The sequence below is a fragment of the Rhipicephalus microplus genome, unplaced genomic scaffold (genome assembly GCF_043290135.1).
Source record: "Rhipicephalus microplus isolate Deutch F79 unplaced genomic scaffold, USDA_Rmic scaffold_530, whole genome shotgun sequence".
NCBI classification, from domain to species: domain Eukaryota; kingdom Metazoa; phylum Arthropoda; class Arachnida; order Ixodida; family Ixodidae; genus Rhipicephalus; species Rhipicephalus microplus.
In genome coordinates, this window is record NW_027465090.1 from 31,668 (window position 1) to 56,843 (window position 25,176).

General features: G+C 44.1%; 1 protein-coding gene across 1 annotated transcript; it reads left to right on the forward strand.

The window, feature by feature from the left end:
- Window positions 1-222: 222 nt before the first annotated feature.
- LOC142795015 (ryanodine receptor-like) lies at window positions 223-21,576 on the forward strand. The gene is made up of 6 exons (XM_075885973.1): window positions 223-317; window positions 4,812-4,889; window positions 5,729-5,804; window positions 17,704-17,817; window positions 20,722-20,827; window positions 21,564-21,576. The coding sequence occupies exons 1-5, from the start codon at window positions 234-236 to the stop codon at window positions 20,811-20,813; spliced, it is 444 nt and encodes a 147-aa protein (XP_075742088.1). The 5' UTR covers window positions 223-233; the 3' UTR covers window positions 20,814-20,827; window positions 21,564-21,576.
- The last annotated feature ends 3,600 nt before the right edge of the window (window positions 21,577-25,176 follow it).

Here is a 25,176-nt window from a genome sequence, read left to right on the forward strand (position 1 = left end):
TGAAATTTCTGGAGCCCTCGCCTATACGGCGTCTCTCATAATCATATGGTGGTTTTGAGACGTTCAACCCCATCATTTATTGTTGTGCTGAACATGATGACGCTAATGTTGGCTGGAACCTTTATATGTCGGTGCTTGCATTGTGTACAACTTTTAGGAGGGGTAGTCATTTTCTTTCTGTCTATTGCGCTAACATTACCATTCTGTCATGGCAACAGAACTTTCCTCCGGAGATGCTGTCGTGCGTGCTGGTGCTGGAACAAGCGCTGTCGGTTCGGGCCCTCCAGGAGATGGTCACGGCTGCTAACTCGGACACGGTCAGTAACTCTTTTTACGAATGCGTTAGTGTGCGTTAACCAAGGTCGGGTACTGTCGAAAACATAACTAACCCCATAAATCTCCAAGTTTAGCCATCCGTGTAGCGTTCGTATTGCATGACGTGATGAATTCATTGGGAAGCAGGGCGAAACACCAGCGCAATAGTGTAATAATCGTTCGCGGTAACTTTTTCGGTGTTATGGGCGATATAATAATGAATGAAAAGTTGCTATAGTTACTAAAGGAGTTAACGACTGTTTATAAATGTTCAACATGTGCCACTTGCGTGCACCTAATTAAAGGGTTCACTCAATAGCCTCCACATTCTGACTATTTTGCGAAAGAGGTAGCGACGTTTAGTGTATTCGTAATATTCTTAACATATGCGTTTACCGGAGATTTCAACGGCAATAGCACGGCTGGTAGCGACCTGTTGTGGTATATTTCTCAACTACGAGACGTTTATATTTTCATTTCATCAGGTGCTTTGATGTTCGCTTGAAAAAAATATGATGAACCTACTACGAGGTAATGATAATCTCACTGTCGGTACTGTCGGTAAGGCGTGAATCAAAACGTGTAAGTCGCAGGATTGTTAGTTCCGTTTGTTTATGGTTGTGCCCTGCATTATGGCCACCATATTTAACGTTATCTATTGGGCATACTTTTTCACTAACCCGTGAACCCATAAACGGATGAACGTCAACGGAAAAACTAAAGTTATCTCTTGCTTTAGGCACGTCTGGTCACAGGGTAAGTCAAGCTTTCAGTATTGATTCAGGCTACAGACGCTGTGCAGAGTATCCCGTCTGATGCCTGCCTCTGAAATAAGCAGAGCACGGAGTAACGGAAGCCTCAAAGAAACCTGCCCGTCTTCTCGCCTTGCTTCAGGAGACAAAAAGCCTGTAAATGGGGCCCTTATGGCGGCGTTTTTCACGCGAGATTCAAGCAAGCGCTCTTGCGAGAATAAACTGAGTCTCGTTCCGTTGCTTCGAAAGCCAACACACACTGCCTACGTCTCCGTTCTTCGCACTGGCTCGACGGGGAACACGAAAGCCCGTTTCCCTTTTTAGCTACGCTCGGCTGGTTGTTTGAGTGTAGAACAAGGCGAACGTTGCTGAGCACGTCCCGGTTGTTCCGAAAGAGAACCGCCCATGCTGCCGTAGTTCTTGCAACGTCTACACGCATGATAGACGTGCCGGCACGGGCCTATATTTTATGTCTGTATTATACCTTTTTTTTGCTTTAGGCGTGGAAGTTGGTATAGATTCTTTGGGTTCTAGGTGTGCAGAATCTCGCAGCTTTGTAGCCCTTAAATAAGGATGACGGGTACATTTATGCGCTTTACTTCACGAAACACTGCTCCCCCCCATTTTCGAAAGAAATGTTGTCGTAATGCGTGCATATTACGTTGCAAAGGCATTGAAGTTACAGCAGCAAGCTCCAGGCGTCTGTCTTGCGCTCGAACTCCGTGATAAACAAGAAGGGCACCAAGGACTGGTTCCAAGTATCCGAAGGTGTACACGTGTACGGAGTCACTGCGTGTGCAGTTATTTTCAGCACAATGCGTGACTGGTATTGAGCGCGCTAGCCTTGACATGTTACCAGCCTTGGGTATGCCCTCACTGGGACCTCAAGGAAACATTGCTCCGTTCTTGCATACGCATATCTCTTCTTCAAGTGCCAGTCATGATGTATACCGTTCACTTTTCGTCCCTTTTGTTCTCGTCTCAGGAAGAAAAGCTAGGATGCCACCGGCTGGTGCCGCATATCGTCTTCGTCTGTGCGCGTTCCGGTGAATAAATTATCGCTTCCCTTGTTTCCTAGCCTGTGAGACGCCATCGAACACTTCAGTTTGTGGCTTGGTTGCGTCCACAAAAGTGCACGTTGTTTTTGGAACCTGCCATCTTTCTCCGGGTTTCCTAGCAAGGCGCGTTACCATTGAACGTGTTTCGAATAGTGGGGGATTTTATACTCGATGCGCAACAAAGAAAATGCTATGATCGAACGCTGTCACACCAACCATGTGGAATGTTAGCAGAAACTCTTTGCCTAGTGATGGATGTAGGGAGTTGGTGGTGGGTTGTGATACCAGCCGCCTGAAACTTTTCAGCACTGCATGTCTGTTTAATGCCTACCTAAAGCATGACACTACGTAAATGGTGGTGAAATACTTATCACCCGGCTCCCTCCTACCTTTAGAGCAGTTTCTCGCACTGCCTCTGACAGCGAACACCGGAGAAAGTAAGTGCTGTAGCGTGGCAAGCAACGGCTCGTTGTCCACATTTCTCCTCGTGTAGGCTGCGGAGGAGACACAGGAAAGAAATTGTCTTTGATGTGATAACGCTGATATGATGTCTGTGATGTAATGTCGGTGTTGTGATGTCTGTTATTTTATATCGCATATTTGATGTCTGTGATGAAATGTTTGTGATGTGACGTCTCTGATGGGATACCGCTGGTGTGATATCTGTGATGCAATGTCTGTGTTGTGACATCTGTGATTTGATATAATGTCTGTGTTGTGACGTCTGTGATGTGATGTCTGTGACGTAATGTCTGTTGTGTAAAATTTGTGATGTGACATCAGTGATGTGGTATCACTGATGTAATGTCTGTGATGTGGCGTCAGTGATGTGATTTATGTGTTTTAAACGCGGTCGAGACAAGGAGTTGATTCCCGCCCGCCAGCTGGCGGGGCACGCCGCCCGACTGGTATAGCGCTGCGCGTAAGAAAAACAAACCTTCGCTTTGTGAGTACGCTGCTATGATAACGCACGCTTGAGAAGAAAACGGAGGCAATTTACCTGAGCCAAAGTGAAACGCATACACAAAGTCGTTTTCTTGGTTTTTACTTGGAAGAGTAGGGTCATCGCTCCAACGACATCTTTTATTGCAACTGCTTAGTAAAAACTTTAAAAGAAAAAAAAAGCAAGCAAGAACAGACAGATAAACCAGAGGCTCGAACTTACACAGCGGCTTTCTTTTAAAGACGATAGTCTTTCTTGGGGACCTTCGACACAAAATTTTTGGCCTGTCTGTACGTTTGTTTGTTTGTCTACTACTAACGGCACCGACTACTTGAAACGGCCGACCCCATCCGCCGACTCCACCAGTGTTGCTCAAGATTTAGCGTTCATACTTGGGCAATTTTCAACTTTAAGAAATTAGTGCGCATGTTCGGGGCACCATAACAACACATATATATTCTGCATGTGCATCTTTTACTAGAAAAGGCATACATAAGCAATTTTAAGGACAGTAGCGCTTATCACGTTGCGCTGACCATGCACCGCTTGCACGAAAAGGCGAGTGTTTTCAACGCTTTGCTAGGACGAGACGGTGGTGGCACCTACTTGTCGCCTTGCATTCCACACCTTATCACCCCTTAGACGGGCGCGCACACCCGTCTCATAGCCACACGCATCGTATTCCAAGAAAACTTCCAGATGGCGCTCATGTTTGACGTGGGGCGTGACTTGATGTGCTCGTTCACCTCCGCTGCACGCTCGAGGCACTCTAACGCAGCGTCTCCAGAATACCATTCACCGATTTTCTTGCGCAGAACATCAAATAAATTGTTCACGCTCTCCGCACGCAAGACTATCGCCTTTCGATGACATTTGCAGATTAACTTGCAGAAATGGGGGAAATTTTTTATTTAAGCTTTGAGATACGGCAGGTGGAGGAGGCCTCAATTCTAAAGCCCCTGAATCAAATTTACTCAATCCTGTCCAACAGCGCGCTCTTTTTTCAGATAAACAAATGAACAAATCAACAAAATCTGGCCAGTACCTCTAATCGGTAGAAAAATAAAACGTTACGAAAAACGCAATTAAAAGTTATTCTGTATTTCGGGGTCATATTTTTAAGCATATGTTCATATGGGACGAAGCATGTTGAGGATATTATTAAAAATATATCATAATCTAAAAACAAACATCACACTATAGATTTAGAAGAATGTGATATACAAAATATGTAACGGAAGTTTCAAAGGACTCATAATGCATATCTGCATGTGACGTATTTGTGCGCGTGCACGATCATGTGTGCTGTGCTAAGGGTACGTTTTTTGTATAAAATTGTAAGCGTGTAATTATTCAAACAATTTCCGTCACAACAAAATCAACCAATCAATCATTTATTCAAATTTAAATAAGAAACAGATCTTCAAATATTCTATCTATCTATCTATCTATCTATCTATCTATCTATCTATCTATCTATCTATCTATCTATCTATCTATCTATCTATCTATCTATCTATCTATCTATCTATCTATCTATCTATCTATCTATCTATCTATCTATCTATCTATCTATCTATCTATCTATCTAAACATGCCATCTCATTTGGCTTTGAGGAAAGGTATATCAGATGTGTGTCTTCTCGTAGAAGAAGACTTCTCGTAGAAAAAGTAATTACCTTCGTTCGTGTTTGAAAACGTATATCAAGCCCTGATTTGTGTTTGTAATGTTTTTTCTTTCAGGGCAAAGGAACGCAGTCGGGCCACAGAACTCTGCTGTACGGCCACGCCGTGCTCTTGAGGCACCAAAATAGCAACATGGTATGGGCGCTGCACAAGCACGTCTCCTTGACATTTCACCAAACACTTGTTTCCCGAGACTTTCGAAGGAGGTTTACAGCAAGCAGCGTTTGGGGCGAGTTAACCTTGAATCATTGTCTGCCTCCGCTGTAGCAAAGTTTCTCCGTGACCTAGTTTCTTGAAAAGGCATCGAATGTCCTCAATGTCTGGTGCGACATGCCCTGTGATTACCATTGTCACTATATTGTGGTTTCTTTCAAAAGCCTATATTATTTGGTGCTTGTGATAAATGGTTGATACAAACAGATGGGTTGCATGCCATCGTTTAAAAGCAGTATAAGTAAACTATAGTAGAACTTCTTGTTGGCCTATCGTGCCAAACTTAATTGAGTGTAATAGGATTCATGAAATCGGTACACGCTATCGTGGTGCAGGTTTTCACTTTCCGCTTGTAGCTATGCTTTTTTATCTGAACGTAGTCTTATTTTAGAGAAATCTCTCTTTTTTTGTCATTTACGAGTAGCGCTTGCTTTTCCGAGCCTGTTCTTCACAAAGTACCGTGCGAAATAAATAGGTGCATTAAATACAGAATTGTTTTGTCTAGGGCGTTTAGTTATTCTCCATTTTGCCGTGGTTTGTAATTCGATCTGATCGTATAGTAATAGGTGAATTCTGCACTGTGTGCTTACTCATATTGTCGTCGTATATTAGTAAAAAAAATTTGGTGGATTGTTAGAGGCTAAATTTTTTTATGTTGCATGTTTCTTGGTATGATTGTTTTCACTATGCACCGAATCGCAATCCCACCTTATTGCTCTTTTTTGTTTTTTTTTTGTTTTTGTCGCAATTCTTGATCGCAGTACCTGGCTTGCCTTTCGAGCAGCTCCTACAACGACAAACTTGCCTTCGATGTCGGCTTACAAGATCACTGTCAAGGTAAGACTGCGGTAATATTCGAAGATAAGTTTGATAGTTAAAAGAACGGGGGAGTTATGAAACCTACAGTGCTCCCCCCTCACTTAGATTTCCGTGTTCGTAAGACGCGAGAGAATCACGTAATTCACATAACGTGCTAATCACGAATAGTGTTTTTAATTCATTAGAGTAGTTTGAGATTGGCCAGCCAACCTTGTTAGTGACGTTCTCACACTTAGGATTGGCTGAGATCATTGGCATAGGTAGATGTAGGGTACAAGGAGGGGCGATTGGGGGTTGCCCCCTTTAAAGTAATGTTTACCTGTGTTTATATATACACAAAGACATGCCTGAATATGCATAAACCTTAGTGATCCTCCTGCACTCGGAAAATATTTTACTGTACCCCTATTTGAGAGGCCATCTTACGAGAAATTTCAGTGTACCAAAGTTTCGTAAATGTGCGGTCTACTTTCCGGGCAGTTTGAAACACTGGCTGCTTTAATACTAAAAATGTGTGAATTGAAAGCGCCAAAATATGAATTCATTAAAAATTATGAAGAAAAGTAGAAAACTGCAAGCGCGCAAGCGTGTGAATATATATTAAAAGCAAATCGCAAAAAAATTTTGAAGCTTTATTTTCGAACGTGCTTGGTAGAAGTCAACATATGGATCCCCTACAGAGCAAGCATTTCTGATACAGAGCTTAGTGAGTCGTTACAGAAAAAGGCATCCAAGGCGGTAAAATATGCTGAACATATTAAAGATGTCTCCTGCTGTAGTTTGTTTTCTTTTTTTCGTCCAAATTTTTAGGAGCTACTTAGAATTGAATATAGATGCGCTTTAAATACCCTTCGCAAATCACTGCTTGCGCTAACATGACCACTTGAGCATAGCAGCAAGTTATTCTAATCATGTTCTTTTTAAACTATGTTTTTTAAACTGAAAATTACCGAATTTGATCACGGCACTTACTTTCATAAGAGATTGCTTGAAAACTAATACAACACCCTCCACGAATTAAAAAAACTATATATAGACACATGTATGTAACGAGACATACGTGTAACAAGCTATAAAGGTGGCTCTACCTCTTTATCACACATTTCTTCAATAAGAAAAACAATATCGATGGAGTCAAAAATATTGTAATCCCGTGTGCTCAGATTTGGGTTCACGTTAAAGAAACCCAGGTGGTCAACATTTCCGCTGCCCCCCGCTACGGCGTCTCTGATAATCATATGGTGGTTTTGAGATGTTAAACCTCGCATATCAATCAAATCATTCGAACGAGCAACAAAGTTCGGAGGTACTGTCACGTCCCGTCGAATTGGTCCTGTCGCAATGTAGCCCTACTACCGCTCGTAGAAGTGTGGCAGTTTGGGCTGGTTGGTATGACATGACAATAGTTATAGCGCGGGAACAGAACGACGTTATCGTGCTGTAAGTATCGTCCTGTTGTTCAGTTTCGACAGCAGTGCTCCTCATTATGCTCTCGCTTTTCTCCTGTGTCTCGGATTCACGGTTGGCGCTGCCATGCGGGTCTCTCGAAGTCCCGTTTCCTTTTTATGCATGTGCTTGCGTGGGAGACGTTGAGCGGAAGTTGAGCGGAGCGTACTTAACGATCCAGAATAAACAACGATCACAGTGGTTGTCATGGCAATCCAAATATTGGCCTCTCTCGTTCCATCCGGAAATGTTGTCGCTGTGTACTCGGAGACCATTAAACGTACATTTCAAACAAAGGACTCGTGCAGACATCATGAACTGCTTGGTTGAACGCGAGAATTCAGTCGAATTGACTGGCGCTACTGGCGCATTCGTCTCCTAGTCCTTGTATTTCTTTTTTCTTCATTGTTTTGTTTTTATTTTGCGCGCAACCCTTGATGTTTGGTGTTCTGTTTCTGTCTTTTAAGCATGTATGTCACTTTTTTTTCTCTTGCCAGAACCATTACCTAAATGATGATTTCAACAACGGACGACCAACGAACAGCCGCGATTACTCTATCCCTGTATGTAGTTCCACAAGGAATTGTTTTGAGAGTTTTCGAGCCATTTACTCATTCGCAGGCTCGTGCAACAAATAAAATAAGGACGTCTGAGCGCTATACAAGTGCAAGCGCTGCATAGTAAAAATAACGCAAAGAAAAAATACAACACTTTGTTCTAAAAAAGATGGGCTCACTGCAAACTTGTGCGCAGGCTCAGGTGAGAATACTGGTTTAGAGGAAACGAAAAAGTGAAAAAGAAAGCGGCTTTAGGTCAGAAAGTTTTGTTATCAGTACACTATATTTGCCAAGTTCTGTTTCTTTAAAGATTGTACATAAAAGTAGGGCGATTGAACACTTTAACCACGTCCGCCGTGGTTGCTCAGTGGCTACGGTGCTCTGCTGCTGACTCGGAGGTCACGGGTTCAGCCTCGGCACTCGCATTTCGATAAAGGTGACATGGTAGAGGCATGTGTACTGCGCGTTGTCAGTGCACGATAAAAAGCACGAGGTGGTCGATATTTGCGGAGCCCTCAACCACAGCGCCTATAATAATAATATGTTGGCTTTGGAACATTAAACCGCAGGTACTGTTATGCTTCTTCTTTTTCTTCTTCTGCTCCGTAGCTCTCTGCTTTCTCTAGCTTTTTCTAGCTCTCTAGCTTTCTGCTCCGTAGCTAAGTACTGTCAAGATACAGCTGTTATATACCTTCCTCTTGAGAGAAGTAGTAGTAGTAGTATTGCTTTACTATATTGTTGACAATTTAATGGACCAGTATAGTAACTTTCCGTGAACACAAAACACCAGCCAGATATCTGAATCCATCACTGCTACTGCCTAGAAACATATTTTTCAGCAGCTGGGCAAAACAGTCGCGTAAGGCTATCTGCGACTCGGCCGGTCCGTGTCCTTGAAAGCACAATGGGCGAACTTCCGATCGCCCTCACACGCGAGATAGTCACGTCACTTTAGAAACGTCACGTTTGTCATCACTGCTGCCGAATGGCAGTCGTTGTCGGCTCTGGATCTGGCAATGGCGATACAGGCAAAATAGCTATGGCCACGAAGTGGCATGACGTAGGTTACTGAGTTTCCCACTGACACGGGTGAACCAGTGGCACTGGCGTTTGCTGAAAATGGCGATAGTCGGCTGAAAATTGCAATATTATGCCATACCAGCTGAAACCTTTCGCTTAAATCATATATGCTGGTTATATGCTGGTGGGCTTCGCGGCTGTGCCACCACACAGGCCGCTAACCCGTTCCTCCTGATCATGCAGGTTTTTACCCGCATTATCGCCGACCTGCTACTGCCTGCCTGGCTGGCTGTATCGTCTGCCACTCCGGGAAGCCGCCTACCTGCTACCAACGAAGGCGAACATTTTGTTTGCCCTCTCCCTGGCACCCATGCTTCCGGATCTTCGGCAGCGCCACCCCTCCTTCCGTGGATGGTCGAGATAAATCCAACATCCCCTGCGCAGCCTATAAAGCAGCAGCCACCATCCAGCGCGCACTGTGCGCTTCGCGGCTGTGCCACCACACAGGCCACTAACCCTTTCCTCCTGATCATGCAGGTTTTTGCCCGCATTATCGCCGACCTGCTACTGCCAGCCTTGCTGGCTGTATCGTCTGCCACCCCGGGAAGCCGCCTACCTGCTACCAACGAAGGCGAACATTTTGTTTGCCCTCTCCCTGGCACCCATGCTTCCGGATCTTCGGCAGCGCCACCCCTCCTTCCGTGGATCGTCGAGATAAATCCAACATCCCCTGCGCAGCCTATAAAGCAGCAGCCTCCATCCAGTGCGCACTGTGGGCTTCGCGGCTGTGCCACCACACAGGCCACTAACCCGTTCCTCCTGATCATGCAGGTGTTTGCCCGCATTATCGCCGACCTGCTACTGCCTGCCTTGCTGGCTGTATCGTCTGCCACCCGGGAAGCCGCCTACCTGCTACCAACGAAGGCGAACATTTTGTTTGCCCTCTCCCTGGCACCCATGCTTCCGGATCTTCGGCAGCGCCACCCCTCCTTCCGTGGATCGTCGAGATAAATCCAACATCCCCTGCGCAGCCTATAAAGCAGCAGCCACCATCCAGCGCACACTGTGGGCTTCGCGGCTGTGCCACCACACAGGCCACTAACCCTTTCCTCCTGATCATGCAGGTTTTTGCCCGCATTATCGCCGACCTGCTACTGCCTGTCTTGCTGGCTGTATCGTCTGCCACCCCGGGAAGCCGCCTACCTGCTACCAACGAAGGCGAACATTTTGTTTGCCTTCTCCCTGGCACCCATGCTTCCGGATCTTCGGCAGCGCCACCCCTCCTTCCGTGGATCGTCGAGATAAATCCAACATCCCCTGCGCAGCCTATAAAGCAGCAGCCACCATCCAGTGCGCACTGTGGGCTTCGCGGCTGTGCCACCACACAGGCCACTAACCCGTGCCTCCTGATCATGCAGGTTTTTGCCCGCATTATCGCCGACCTGCTACTGCCTGCCTTGCTGGCTGTATCGTCTGCCACCCCGGGAAGCCGCCTACCTGCTACCAACGAAGGCGAACATTTTGTTTGCCCTCTCCCTGGCACCCATGCTTCCGGATCTTCGGCAGCGCCACCCCTCCTTCCGTGGATCGTCGAGATAAATCCAACATCCCCTGCGCAGCCTATAAAGCAGCAGCCACCATCCAGTGCGCACTGTGGGCTTCGCGGCTGTGCCACCACACAGGCCACTAACCCGTTCCTCCTGATCATGCAGGTTTTTGCCCGCATTATCGCCGACCTCCTACTGCCTGCCTTGCTGGCTGTATCGTCTGCCACCCCGGGAAGCCGCCTACCTGCTACCAACGAAGGCGAACATTTTGTTTGCCCTCTCCCTGGCACCCATGCTTCCGGATCTTCGGCAGCGCCACCCCTCCTTCCGTGGATCGTCGAGATAAATCCAACATCCCCTGCGCAGCCTATAAAGCAGCAGCCACCATCCAGCGCGCACTGTGGACTTCGCGGCTGTGCCACCACACAGGCCGCTAAGCCATTCCTCCTGATCATGCAGGTTGGTAGTTCGTATCCCACGCCTACTAAAAAATCAAGTAACTACTGTTTGGTGCAGCTGCCGAGCCCACAGTGCTGCTGCTTGCTTGTTACCGAATGTGTGAATGTCGTACGTGCCTTGCTCTTGCTATCGGGAGATGTAGAGACGAACCCCGGGCCAGATATACTTGCTGAGCTGAAAACGTTGTCGCAGGGCCAGTTGGCAATATTATCTGAGATGCAGGGTCTTAAATCCTAGATAGCCACCACAAACCAGACTATCACCGATCTTGGAAATCGTATTGCTGACTTGGAAAATCACTGCCAAAATCTTCTAACCCTTCGAGCGGAAGTAGATGCAATAAATACTAATACCACTGAGCTAACGCACCATGTGTACGACATAGACGGGCGTCTCGATGCCATCGAGAACCGTTGTGTGACAATCTAATATTCTACAATCTCCCTGACACTAATCCTAAGAAAACATACACTCAGTCAGAAGAAATAATAATCCAGCACTGCCTTGAACGACTTCAACTCACAATCGAACCGAAAAACATAGAGCGTGCACACCGCCCTAGGGCAGCACATCAATAACAACAAACGGCCTATAATAGTGAAATTTTCGTGTTTCAAAACTAAAGAATCTATCCTTTCAAACGGCCCAAAACTAAAAGGTACTAACTTTAGCATTGGCGAAGATTTCACAACCCCGTTAGAATAGCCCGAAAAGAGCTCGTTGCTTTTGCTAGGAGCAAATCTGTGCCATTTTCACTGCGCTTTCAAACTTTGCACATCAGCTCTATGCGATACATTTACTACCATGAAGCAGGAATTGTCAAAGAAAAACATAGAGATCAGTACGCCGACGCCAAGCGCGCCAACAGCCACGTACAAGCACTAAAGCTAAGCTTTCGCTTTCGGTAATTTATACTAACATCCACAGTTTTCTTCCTAAGCGCGTGCCCCTGTCTAATCTGTTAAAATCATCTGGCAGTAGTATACTTTTATTGACCGAAACGAGGCTTACTGACGACATTTCGGATACAGAGGCTCTGGCTGACTTGCCGCACTTTAATCTTTTTCGTCATGACCGTAAGAACGCACGTGGTGGGGGATTACTCATCGCCACTAGCAAAGAGCTATCTTGCTCCCTTATCAACAATTCCTTCACAACTTGAAATATTATGGGTATTGTGCCGTGCCACACCGAAACAGTATTACTTGGCGTATGCTACAGGCACCTCGCTCTAATCCAAATTTCGCCCGGGAAATGAATGAAGTGCTGTCTACGCTTACTAATAAACACCCATCCGCACTTATCCTCCTCTATGGTGACTTTAATTTCCCGAATATTGACTGGATATAACGAAAACACAACTAATTACAGGAACTGCCGAGAGCAAGAGAATTTGTCGATGTTTGTCTGAACTTTAACCTTACGCAACTGGTGTCGGAACCAACTCGTGTAACTAGTGAATCTTCGAACATTTTAGACCTGTATACTACAAACAGCCCCGAAAGCTTAGAATCTATCTCCTACTTACGTGAAATCAGTGATCATAAAGTCATTCATACTACATTAAACTTCATCCCTAAAACACGCCACATTTCCAGCAAAACAATTCTATATGTACAACAAGGTGATTATGAAGCAATCAATAATGAACTGCAAAATTTCCTGCACTGAGTTTGAATCTAGTTTCGATTCCAGATCTCCTTAACAGCAACTGGTCAGTCTTTAGAGACCAAAATATTCAAGTTAACTAGTACATATATCCTAAGATGAACTTACATGCTAATCAAATAAACCATGGTTTCGAAACTTTTAATAAGGCAGGAAAATAAAAAGAAACGTCTCTTTCGTACTGCGAAACGTAATGGTACTGCGTGCGCATGAGAGAAGTACTATGCGGCAGAAGACGCATAATATGCTGCAATTCGAAGTGCCAAAACAGACGTTTTATCGCATTGACTTATTTAAAATTCCAACAAATAACCCTAGAAAGTTCTGGGAAGTTATAAACCCGAAACCGCGCTCGCGAAATAACGCTTACTGACCAATATGGTGAGGAAGTTAGCGACGGTGATTGTGCCGACGTTTTTAACATCGCGTTCTGCTCTGTGTTCACAAAATAAGCCGATTCGCCACTTCCCTCGCCACCTATTACGACGTTACCGATAATGACTCCAGTGGAAGTTTCTGTTGCTGGAATTTCATCCCTTATCGATAGACTTTAAACTTTCATCATCGGCTGGCGTTGACAACATTAACACTAAACTGTTAAAAAACACTAAACAAATATTGCAGTGTATTTGTCGATGCTGTTTTCATTGTCGCTCAAAACAGGAATGCTGCCAGAATACTGGAAAGTGGGAAAGGTCATTCCGGTCCACAAATCAGGTAACAAAGAGTCACCCCTAAATTACCGCCCCATTTCACTAACCAGCGTCTCATGCAAAATCATGGAACACGTCATATACACTCACATAATAAACTTTCTGGACGCTAATAATTTCTTTCATTCTTCCCAGCATGGATTTCGTAAATCTTTATCTTGTGAAACACAAACTAGCTATATTTACTCATGATTTGCACGCTAATCTTGACCGTAACTTCCTGACTGATGCAATCTTTCTAGACTTCGCTAAAGCTTTTGATAAGGTACCACACAAACGCCTGTTACTAAAACTTGCCCAGTTGATTGATTGATTGATTGATTGAATTGATATGTGGGGTTTAATGTCCCAAAACCATCATATGATTATGAGAGACCGCTCTAGTTGAGGGCTTCCGGAAATTTGACCACCTGGGGTTCTTTAAACGTGCACCCAAATCTTGACTTGCCCATTTGAATCTGCACCCCAAAATTCTTACATGGATTTATGAATTCTTCTACACATCCTAACTAATACACTCAAGTTATGATAATAGAAAATAACATTCTAGCTCCCTCTCGTAACATCGGAGTCCCCCAAGGTTCCTCGACCCTTCTCAACTCCTCTTCTAATAATATATTAACGATTTCATAGTATCTCTCATATCCGCTGTTTGCGACGCCGATTAGTGTTCTATACCGCAAAAATACTAACCCCTTTGATCAAACTGCACTTCAAAATGACCATCATCGTGTACAGCAATGGTGCGACCTAGTGGTTGATGGAGCTTAACCCCTTTAAATTGCAAACTCGTTTCTTTTCAACGCCAGCACAATCCCTTGCATTTTTCTTACGTAATAGCTAACTCTACCCTTGAACAAATTAAATCCTATAAATACCTAGGCGTCACCTTATCCAGTGATGTTTCATGGCGCACGCATATCATGAACGTCATATCATCAGCGAACCGAACTCTCTGGTTTTTTGAAGCGTCATTTGCGTCATGCCCCACCTGACATCAAACTTATCGCCTAATAAATCTTTAATCCGAACTAAACTAGAATATGCAGCTCCCATATGGAGCCCGCACCAGGTATACTTGATAAATGAATTAGTCTGTGCAAAACCGCGCCACTAGGTTCATACATTCTTCATATTCATATAACATAAGCATATCATCCCTTAAACGTGAAACTGGTCTTTCGAATCTTTCAGTGCGCCGCCACATTACCAGCCTTTGTTTGCTACACACGTTCTTTCACAGCCCTCTTAATCAAGCACCCTACATCATCCCACCGACGCGCATATCTCACCGCACTGCCCACGCGTTTCGAATTGCCCGTCCACATGCTCGCACTACTACTTTTTCTTGCTCTTTTTCCCCGTGTAGCAGTGGACTGGAATGCCTTCCTTGTGACGTTCCAGCCATCACGTGTCCATCAACATTTAAAGATAAGGTCACCACGCACATTTCCATTTGAAAACCTGTGTACATTTACCTGTAACCCACCCCTTATGTAATACCTCCTACATGGGGGTATTTAAGGTATTAAAGTGATGAGTGATGGAGTGACGTCATACTTGTCGTTACTGCTTAGGGTACGTGACATCCCGCAACGTACGTTGACTGGAACTTTATGCTATGAAACTTTGCGCTCTTTGTGCTGCGAAAACAAAGTGCACTGAACACACACATCATTGATGATATGCGGGGTTTAACGTCTCAAAACTGCCATATGATTATAAGAGATGCCGTAGTGAAATGCTCAGAACAATTCTACAACCTGGTGGTTTCTCAAGGTGCGCCCAAATCTGAGCACACAAGCCTACAGCATTCTCGGATCAATAGAAAATGCAGCCGCTGCAGCCGGGATTCGATCTCGCAACCTGCGGGTCAGTAGCCGAGTACGTACACACACATCGCTTACTATAATGTCCGAGAGCTCGCAGTACACTCTTTTATTTTGTTACAAAGTGATATCTTCCTTTGCCTGTGTTATTATAGTGGACGCGCCATTGCGTCAATGTCGTGCGAATCGTTACTGCAACCACGACTTTCGGGTGTGGTCAGATCCTTACACTCTTGAGAATTGCGCTACAGCAAAAGAAAATAATCGCTTCTGCCTTTGTACACCTAAACAATCTTTTTGAAGCAAGGTAATAGATAAACCGAAAAGAAAGGGTGCCCTTTATACCACGAAGGTTGAACTGTGCACACGGCACGCTCGAAATTTTGCGCATGGCACTACCTTTTCCCCTTCTGAGACAATGGCACCCTTTATGGTGAACTGCTAGAGCGCACGTGCCGTGCGCCAATTTTCGATGGCGTGTCCTTTGTCACACATTGTAAATAGACAAAGCGTAAATCAATGAAAGGGGCTTTGTGAATGCATGGAAGGAAGGGAGCACAAGAAGAACAAGAGAGAAGGCACCGACGTTAACCAGGTGCCTGGTTTGCTGCCCTATGCTGGGGAATGGGAAGGGGGAGTATAAAGTTGAGAGAGACAGAGAGGAAAGAGAAGAGGAAGAGGCCAAAAATTGTCAGTCAGTGGGCTGACGCGTAAGCAGCGATAGCACTACACAAAAGTTGAGGGCGTTCACATGGCCTCGTAGTGCTCTAACAGCGCAATATGGCTTTGACTGTTTTTTAAGCTGACGAACGGCGAGGACAGCGCTTCCGCAGCATCTGCGCAGAGAGTGGCCGATCGTCCTATTGTCGCAATGCGCCAAAAAGCTACAAAATTTCAAAGGCAAATCGATGCCGTTGCCCCTAATTTGTGCATGCTTGCGTCTCAAACATTTATACGTGATTTCCTGTCTGTTATTATAAAACTTTCCGATATTGGTGGGGCAACCTCGATTTGCGTACACAACATTCGATTTTTCGGGTCACCCTCCGATCACATTTTATTCCTGTTATTGCGTTCGAAAATACCATGCATGAAACCTGTCATCGTCAACAGATGAATCTGTAGCGGAAGTGCCGTAACGCATACTTATCACAATGGCTGACAGCCAGCCTGCACTGATTTGCATATTGCTAACGTTTACCGAAATGCAATGCGGCACTTGCCCTCATTCTTGTTCTACGCACACCTTTAAATTTGCGTGGTACCACCCTGTGTCTACGGTAAGAAGCCCGATGTTATCACAGCGTAGATAACACGTCCCAGCACGACAAGTGACAGTGAACAATGCATTTCGTATTACAGCGGTGGCGACGCAGAGCGAGTGAAAAGCCAAATTTCATCAGATATCTATTGGTAGGGCCAACTGTGTGCGTACTAGCTGTCGGCTCAGGCAAGGCTCTTGTAAATATCGCGAAGATATTCTACAGCGAGCAGAGTGTTTTAGCTTTTGTAAAAGTAGTCATTGGCTAGAGAGGACGATTTCACTGTGGGCCAATATTAAAGCTTACCAAGTAGGACTTACTAGTACTTTTTGCTCTCTTCTTAAGTATTAGGGAGTGCTACCGCGGCAAAGTTTATGTAAGGCAAATGCGTCGGTGCTAAAAACGGAAGAGCCAGATTGCAGGCGCTGTCGGTTAAGCAAAACCGAGAGGCCATTTGACCGGACATTGCAAAATATGTGAGTGCAAAATTGAGTTTTCGCGCACAAGTGTTTTTCAAAGAAGGAACTACATGGGATGAAAAGAGAAATCGTTGAAACTTATTATATCCTAAAGACCAGTTAAAATGCATTAGAATGCCTCAGGTAAACACTAGTAAAATAGCAAAGAAACCTTCTTGGAAGGACATGATTACTTTTGATATCACTTGGTTTTGTGCATTAATTTTTTAATAAAGTTGGTCGTGTTTTCCTCATCCTGCTTTATTGCAGCCTTTTGTACCTCTAAGTCTTGTTCGCATTATTTCTTGTGCTTTTCTTGTTCTTTTGACCAACCCCACTGGACCTTTAAATATTGTTGGTGTTGTCTTGTTACAACTCTGGTTTCATAGGGAAAGCTGGTCTTGTTTAAGAGAAGTTTTTATCTATATTTTTTCTGTTGGTTATGCTCGAAAGACTTCGCCTGTCGTCTATAAAAACGCACCACCTAGACAAAAAAAAAACGATGAAATATAGATTTTTTTACTTTTAGTTTAACCAGAATCGCTGGTATGACGTTAAAACTTTGCAAGCATTTTTGTTGATTTCGCTTTGTTTCTTTTCCGTTACTCTTACAGTATCAAATTTGAAATCTGCTAAACATGCATGGAACCGCCAAAATCATGTCGCGGTATTGTGATGCAATGTTTCTCGGTAAGACTTCCCGTGGGCTCGTAGTTTTCGGTTTGATCATCTCAAAGGTAAGGCCGCTTTCACTGTTTATATATGCACGTAAGTTTCTTAGATGAACACAGTTGCAATTATTGCCAGTCCCATTTTGTTAGCCTGCCCATGTGATGCCGTACACAGAAAAAGTCCCTGCTTTGCTTCAGAAGCTAAAGCTCTCCTTCCTTGTGATGTATAGATGCGATTTTATGAAAATCACAATAATTCTTCCTTCCCCACTGTCACCCATTTACAGGCGAGGCGTGCTGGTGGACTATTCACCCCGGCCTCCAAGCAGAGGTCCGAAGGAGAGAAGGTCCGCGTAGGGGACGACCTCATCCTCGTCAGCGTCGCCACCGAACGATACTTGGTGCGAATCATGCATTGCTTGCCTTGTAAACTTAACTGCATGCTTTTTTGATTCTCGACGATGTTTACTTTTACGTTTTGTATAACATTATGGGGCCTATAAATGCCAATCGCTGTTCCCTAAGCCATTATTTCGGAAAACACTGGAGAAGTCACTTGTGAGAAAAGTACCTCGTATTCGAAAAGATATGAACAACTACTGTGATCGTCTTCGCCACCGACAATCTCTTTTGTGCGCTTACTATGAAAATGTCGTGCTAGTGTTGTTTTTACTCTTTAAGTGCGCGTAATTCTTTACTTTTAGGTAACGGTGGTGTATGTCTATATAATAAACATATCCTAAAATGCCAAGGAAGAACCTTCTGCCCCTTGTGGTGATGGGTAATGCTACAAAATTAGGGGAGGGGGATGCTTGCTTGGCCACGAGTCAATATTCAAGATGGTGGTAGAACAGCAGCTAAGAATAAAGAATGCACAGCATGCTTCAATGATTACGGTTTTATTCATTGTTTGATTATCCCTCGTTGGGCAGCCAAAACAGCTGATGAAACAGTGAAAATATTGGCAAGAGAGAAGGGAACGCTTATTTCAGATCTCTCTGAAGGAGGAGGGAGCGCTCACACGGAATTTTACTGTGTATTACTAAAAGGTGTGTTGTGATCATCACAAAATGCTTGCGTCTATATACATTCATGCCTCATTATAACAAAGTGGCGTCTTGCACAAGAGTAAATTCATTATGTCAAAAATTTTTCTTAGAGCTTTAGTCCTATATATATGTACATTTATATATATATATATAATATATATATATATATATATATATATATATATAGTCCTATATATACACTATATATATTGCAAGAGATTTTTTTTAATTACTTCGTTGCAACCAATATTTTGTTATATCCGGGTTCAGCATTCTGAGGTTCAAGGTAACACCTAAGGGCAATAATTTAATTATTTGACACGCCACTCCACTCTGTGAACCAGATGACCAGCGAAGCTGTTTAGCACATAACGAAGGAGTGACGCAAAATTTTTGATAATGTTAGGAGCTAAAATGTTGTCAGAATCTGCATTAGGGGACGTCGGCGAAAAATCTTCACAGAACCGTTCGTCAGCTTTTAGATATGAAGTAGCTCATGATCGAGGCTTGTCCCTTGTCGGTCGTCATAGCCACGCAAGTACTCGGAGCGGCCACTAGATGGCTCAGTGGATTGCTCTATCTACTACGGCACGTGCTCTGGTACGAGTGGAGACCACCTGCAGTGCTTTGCTGCTCTGTGTAATAGATGTTCTCTCTCGCACACACACAAGCTAGTAGTACGAACGGAGACATGAACATGAGCGCAGAAGATGTGAGGGCTAAGTGGCTGTGTCTGCAATCATGAACGTCTACGCTGATGAATAAGGGGCCCATTTTTACAGAACTTTACCTATAGCTGCTGCGAATACTACTCGGGGACCCCTTTAAACAGTATTCACAAGGCGGACCCAATCGCGATTCGGGCCTGTAGATTGCGTACTACGTCATCATACGTCAGCCGTTCCTGCGTTCCCACTTCGGTCCCCGCAAACCAATTCGTGAAACGACGGAAGCCCAAGTCATTGTTGGGATCATCGGGGAGCAATGCCGAAATTGTCGCCTGTAGCGTGAATTCTACCCTGTCGTGTGAATGCTGGCTGCTGAGGAATCTCAATCACGTCGGTTGTCACGTGCCTGATGCGTCCGCAATTGCATATGTCGTGTGAATGCAGCTTTATGGGGAGATAAGCACTATATTTTTTGAGCAGCCCATCAAAACACGCAGCACGCATGTCGCTGAACATGCCATGTTTGGCATCAGGTTTTCGCATTTTTGCACTTTTCCTAATGTAGATTGTTCTCCATCTCAGGTTTGATCTTGTCATGCAGAGGTGTTTTATTGGATCATCTCGAAAGTCATTGAAGTTCCTACAGAAAGTGTTCTCATCAAATATTTGCTCTACATTGTGGGTACAACACATTGACATTGTTTGGAAGTATTGACTTCTTGAAAGACGTCACGTGCTGATCCGTCTTTCTTTTTTTTTCTTCAAAAGAGCTCTACTACACACACATGTTTTATGTCCTGGGGTGTTCAATAAGGCATATTCAGTTTCAGCGTGAGAAGTCAACGTCATGTAATCAAATTAATGATGTGAGAGCTGTGCTTCAGCGTAACAAAAAAATGAATTCAATGAATGTGAATTCCAGTAAATTTGTTGCATGATGTAGCATGCTCATTTGGAAAGTTAAAAAGGAAGTACTCATATTTTGAATGATGATAACTGGCATTTGATTCTATTGTCTACTGCAGTTTTTAGTTCAGTGAATACTACCTCCCCCCCCCCCCCAAAAAAATGCTTTAATTCTTTTGTTCAATTGAACCAAATGCAGAAGATTGTCTTGAAGGGCCAGCTGGTACATGATACTGATTCAATGGTTTTAATTCTTTTTTTTTCATTTTCAGCCATACTTTCACGGTTTAAAAAATTACATACAGTTGTGTGTCAGCGCTCGTGTTTTCTGCCCACTTTTTGTTCGTCCCCGTTCTTCCCCCTCAGCTGCATCGATTGGTTTGTATTTCCTGCTACAATTACTTACCAATGCAAAAAAAAAAACAACTAAACTGGTCCCTGGTTCTGTACCTATCAGCCTGATTTCTGTAGTACAGCTAACAAGTAACAGCCCTATACCGTTCAGTTGTTACAAAAAGCGTGTAACCTGAATGCATAGAGAATATATTACTGATCTGTGACGTTACCTACAATATTTACTTGTAAAACCTTCATAGAACTCAATATAACTGCTAGAGGTGGTTGTGCTCTATATACTAGCACGTTCATAGCTGCATAATAACAATGTTTGCAAATGGTGCAGCACACGGCCAAAGAAGGCGAGGACACGATCGTGAACGCCAGCTTTCATCTCACTCATTGGTCAGTGGCGCCATTTGGAACGGGCACCAGTAGGACGAAGAACGTTGGTGAGTTACGTCACGCTTCATACGCATTCACCACATTTTACGGAATACAAGTGGCTGTCACTCTAAACGGGATTTCGGGCACTAAACTTTATAGTACAGGAAAGCTTCGCAAATGAAGAGTACAGAAAAAAAATCTGCTTCTGTTGATGCGTGTCCTACCAAGGCTTAAGCGCGTAACTGAAAGCGTGTGCGAAAACACGGTATCAACAACAAAAATGTGCAGCACCGTGGTGTATTCACGGCAAGGAACCAGTGGCTATGTGATTGAAGTAGCTCATGCAAGAGTGCAGCGTGCCAGTGAGGGAAAAGAGTTCAGCAGAACATGTCAATAATTCATACTGAACGTAACGAGATATTCACTCGAAGGAGAATTGATTTAGGTAGAAGTGGCAATTGAGGATCACGTAGCAGGCACGTCACTGATTAGCAAGTAGGCGCAGGCTCTCCGCCGCACTCGCAAGCTTAGGACGTCATTGTCACGTTATGCACTATTCCCGCTTTTCTTCCGATGATTTCTCCCCAGCGTGAATAATCAGTCAATAGCGGCACGAAACCGACATTGTTAGAACTTTCAGCTATAGTTCTGGCGCTTCTAGTGCTTCAGGAAAAGCAACGAGCCACTTGTAGAGAACAGCAAAAAAATGGTGTAAAAAATTCTCCTGTTGTCAGCCACTTTTAGTTCATTCTGAAAAAAATGACAGAAAATGGCTGCGCGCGTGTGTTATCTATTTTACAGGTTATGTGTTCGGGCGGTGCAAGTGCTAAGGTTTTTCCACGGGGGAGACGAGTGCCTTACAATCCCGCCAAACTGGAGTGAGGAGGCCGGTCAGAAGTAAGCACTCATTTGAACGAACTTTCATCCCTCGGGCAGACCATATTTGAATCGTGTTTTCGGAACAGTAACTACAATAGAGCACCGCTACATGCACAGACCGATAAAAAATACTTTCGGCATGTCCCAAACCACAAGATTATCAAAGACTACTGGTGCATGGTTCTGAGGCCGTGAATGTCGAGAAGTCCTGCCCCGCAGGCGATCATCTTTTGCGTAACACGGTTCCGTACCTTAAGTTATGAAAGGTAAAATTGAGATTCACACGCAGGTGTCACGTTCTTGTATATAGTTGCAAACGCACCTCCTTGGAAGCTATGCTGCTTTTGTTCACACTTTTATTGTTGAGTGGTTATAGCAGAGTGTGTAGCATTACGGCAGTCTGGAGAAGATGGCGTCCAGCGTCTGTATACTATAGTATGTGTTATACGGATTCCATAATATATATTTTTTAGTTAGCTAATCGTCTGAAGCATTTGCGTCTGCCGGTTCAAAAAACTTTTTTTTCTGTGAAATCAATTTGTAATGCTTTAAAATGTTCTTTTCAAGCTATGGAAGTGCATGTTTATAGAGAAAAAAAATACTGCTGGCCTTTTATCACCTGCTCCTTATTATACATTTACTTTACTTCGAGTGCCGCTACTTTAGATTGTTAGCCTTGTGGTTTTGTATCCGTATGCACTAAATGAGAGGTATTAATGTGAGCTCATAGGCATTTCAACGTCTGGGCTGGTGTATTAGACGCTTCATGACCGTTTTTTTTTCGATTCACCACAAAGAAAACTATAAAAAAATATTAGTTAGGCAGCTGGAAATGGTGAAATAAATTAATAGACTATCAAGTAATAAGCGAAATGAAGAATAAGAAGAATGCAAGTGGGATGTACGTGCCCCACTTAGGAGTTGCATGGAAGGCAGATCGACAACGGTTTTCATGTCAACGAGATGAGCACAGCTACTGGCAATGGTATGTAGCAAATTTAATGCAACTCATACTCTTCTAATCTTTCAGCATTATTGTCTACGAAGGCGGTGCTGTCCTGAATCAAGCTCGCTCCCTGTGGAGGCTGGAGTTAGTGCGCACAAAGTAAGCGACGTTACCACATATTTTATTTATGTGTTGATTATGGGATGTTGGAGCCTTTATGCTGGACTGGTTACTGGTTTTTAAATATAATGAAATTGTTGAAAATATCAGCCATGTACGATCGTGCTCAATATGACCTGCAACACGGTCTCTGTACTCAAGTTGATGCCAACATTTAAAGTAGCACCTACATTTAAAAAAAGTCGCTTAATATTCTTTCCATTTGTGGTGCTTTCTGAACCAATTTAACGTTTGTTGTCATTGTTCAGGCGTGGGGTCACTTTAGCCACTGTCAGCGTGTTACAACTCATATTGAGCATGACTATACTTAAACACACATCATAGCTCGAGTGACTGGTTGTCATTCAAGCAGCAGCGATCCGCGTAAGCACGAGATCCATTCATTGCATGACATCCCTAGGGGAGACAACCTACAACTGACCAATGGCATGACAGTAGGAGGGGGGGGGAGGGGGGGGGGGTTAGGATGTTGTCAAATTTTTGCAAAAAGTTAGGATTATGCATGTGTATATATGTCCACGCACACACAAATGCAAGCGTAAACATGCACGAAACATACTCTAACCCTCTTCTCAGTACTTTCACCTCCCCCCCCCCCCCCCCCCCAAAGAAAGTTCTAATCAAACTACGCCACTACACTGGGCTCACAAAACACTATAGAGTTCTCATAAAAACGTTTATGATGATGCGAATGTATTAACTAATAACAGTCCACATGAAATATAGTCACATAGTAACACGGGATTTAAGTGACTTTGCTACGCAACTGCTATTCGGGCTCAACACACTGGTTTTCTCATAAACAGCTATTATGAGGGTGCGAATAAATTAACAAATAATCATATACACATAAAATAAAGTCACATTGTAACGCCAATTATGGCGCCAAGTGCAGACCATAGTGAGGCACCATAAGTTCACACATAATGTTGTCATGGCACTGTACGACACTCAAGATATCGCAAACACCACCCTGAACCTCAGATAATGCGGTCGTGCGCGTGCCTCACGTCTTATACCTTAACGACAGTGCTATGAGACAGCGCCGAGGCTCTCCTGCATCCTAATAACTTCCTGTGCTGACTGCAAGGTCAGCCTGATGCTCCGTCGTTCTAATTAATGGGCAGCTTCGTTGATTTATTCTTTGCGTGCGGTCGCCATCGGGCGCCAGCAAATTGCTGTCGCGAGGTGTGGCGTCGTGACTTAACAAAGCTTAGGATAAGCATCGATCCTGTTCTACACGTCTGTTTTACTTCACTATGATTAGCTGCAAAGTTACGCTTACATATATGTGGTGACACTCCTTACACTACTTATTTAACTTAAGAGTACTGAACGCTCAGTGAGGCTGCTTGTTACTCACTGCAGAGCGTAGTGTATTTATTCAACATGCACTTGTTTTGTCGACTGCGTAGCATTGTATTTGAGACATTTTGTTTTTTTTTGTTCAAGGGTGTTTATGAAGCTCTTAGGGAGCGCACTTCTTGCTGGAGAGGTCGGTACAGATGTTTCCCGGTAATATTATTACAACAGATGCGAAGATATTACGCATTCTGTAATTCGTTGAGATAAAGTGTGTGGCCTTGTCTCAATTGGAAATTGAAGTTTCACAATGGCTAGAAAGCGACCAACTTTCACGAAATAAAGTGAAAATTTCTGAGCACAACTGATCTACTTTAGGGATTTGCAGAGTTAAGCTAAGCGGTGTTGTCAGCTGAACTGCGGCAAGCATCCACACACAAATCGACCACATGCCGTGTCATCTCCTTCGATTGACGGATAGGAAAGTACTTTATACCACTCGTTCTGTGTGCGGTACCAGGACGTTCCGTCATCGTGCCTAGAGACACGGCGGACTACTTGTCAGCGCGGCCTCATCAACTGTGAGGCCCAAGGGACGGCTTTATGCTCTCCCAGAGTAAAGTACCAAGAACTGTAAATCGTTAACCACTTTTTCTAAAGACCACTTTGGAATTTACGGAGTCATATATAATGTTCGCACTCCTTCCAGGTGGGGCGGGTGGCTTCGTGAACTGGGGCTATCCGCTCCGCATCCACCACATAACGACGGGCCAGTACCTGGCCTTTGGCGAAAACCGAGAGGTCTGCCTCGTGCCTCGAGAGCGTGCCACTGTCGCGGCTACAGCGTTCTGCCTGAGGCAAACAAAGGCGAGTGCATAGTAGTGTAGCCAAGTGCAATGCCAAAGGTCTCCAATCTTTGATACAACGATGTTCACATTGAAGCCTAAGTTACTTTTCTGTGGCCTTTACAGGGTTATAAAGGCTTTCTCGTGTTAGTAACCGCGTTGCTCGGTAAAGTAGATACAACAATTGAACGTTCGAAACCGCCAAAGCATGCTTGGACTCAGGATACATAAGAAAAATGAAATTCATTTAGCCTTCCGTCGT

What these genes read in the sequence shown, in the direction of transcription:
- LOC142795015 (XM_075885973.1), top strand. Translation starts at nt 234, where the DNA reads ATGCTGTCGTGCGTGCTGGTGCTGGAACAAGCGCTGTCGGTTCGGGCC. An exon ending in CGGCTGCTAACTCGGACACG is followed by an intron (nt 318 to 4,811) that starts GTCAGTAACTCT and finishes TTTTTCTTTCAG; the next exon opens with GGCAAAGGAACGCAGTCGGG. An exon ending in GGCACCAAAATAGCAACATG is followed by an intron (nt 4,890 to 5,728) that starts GTATGGGCGCTG and finishes TCTTGATCGCAG; the next exon opens with TACCTGGCTTGCCTTTCGAG.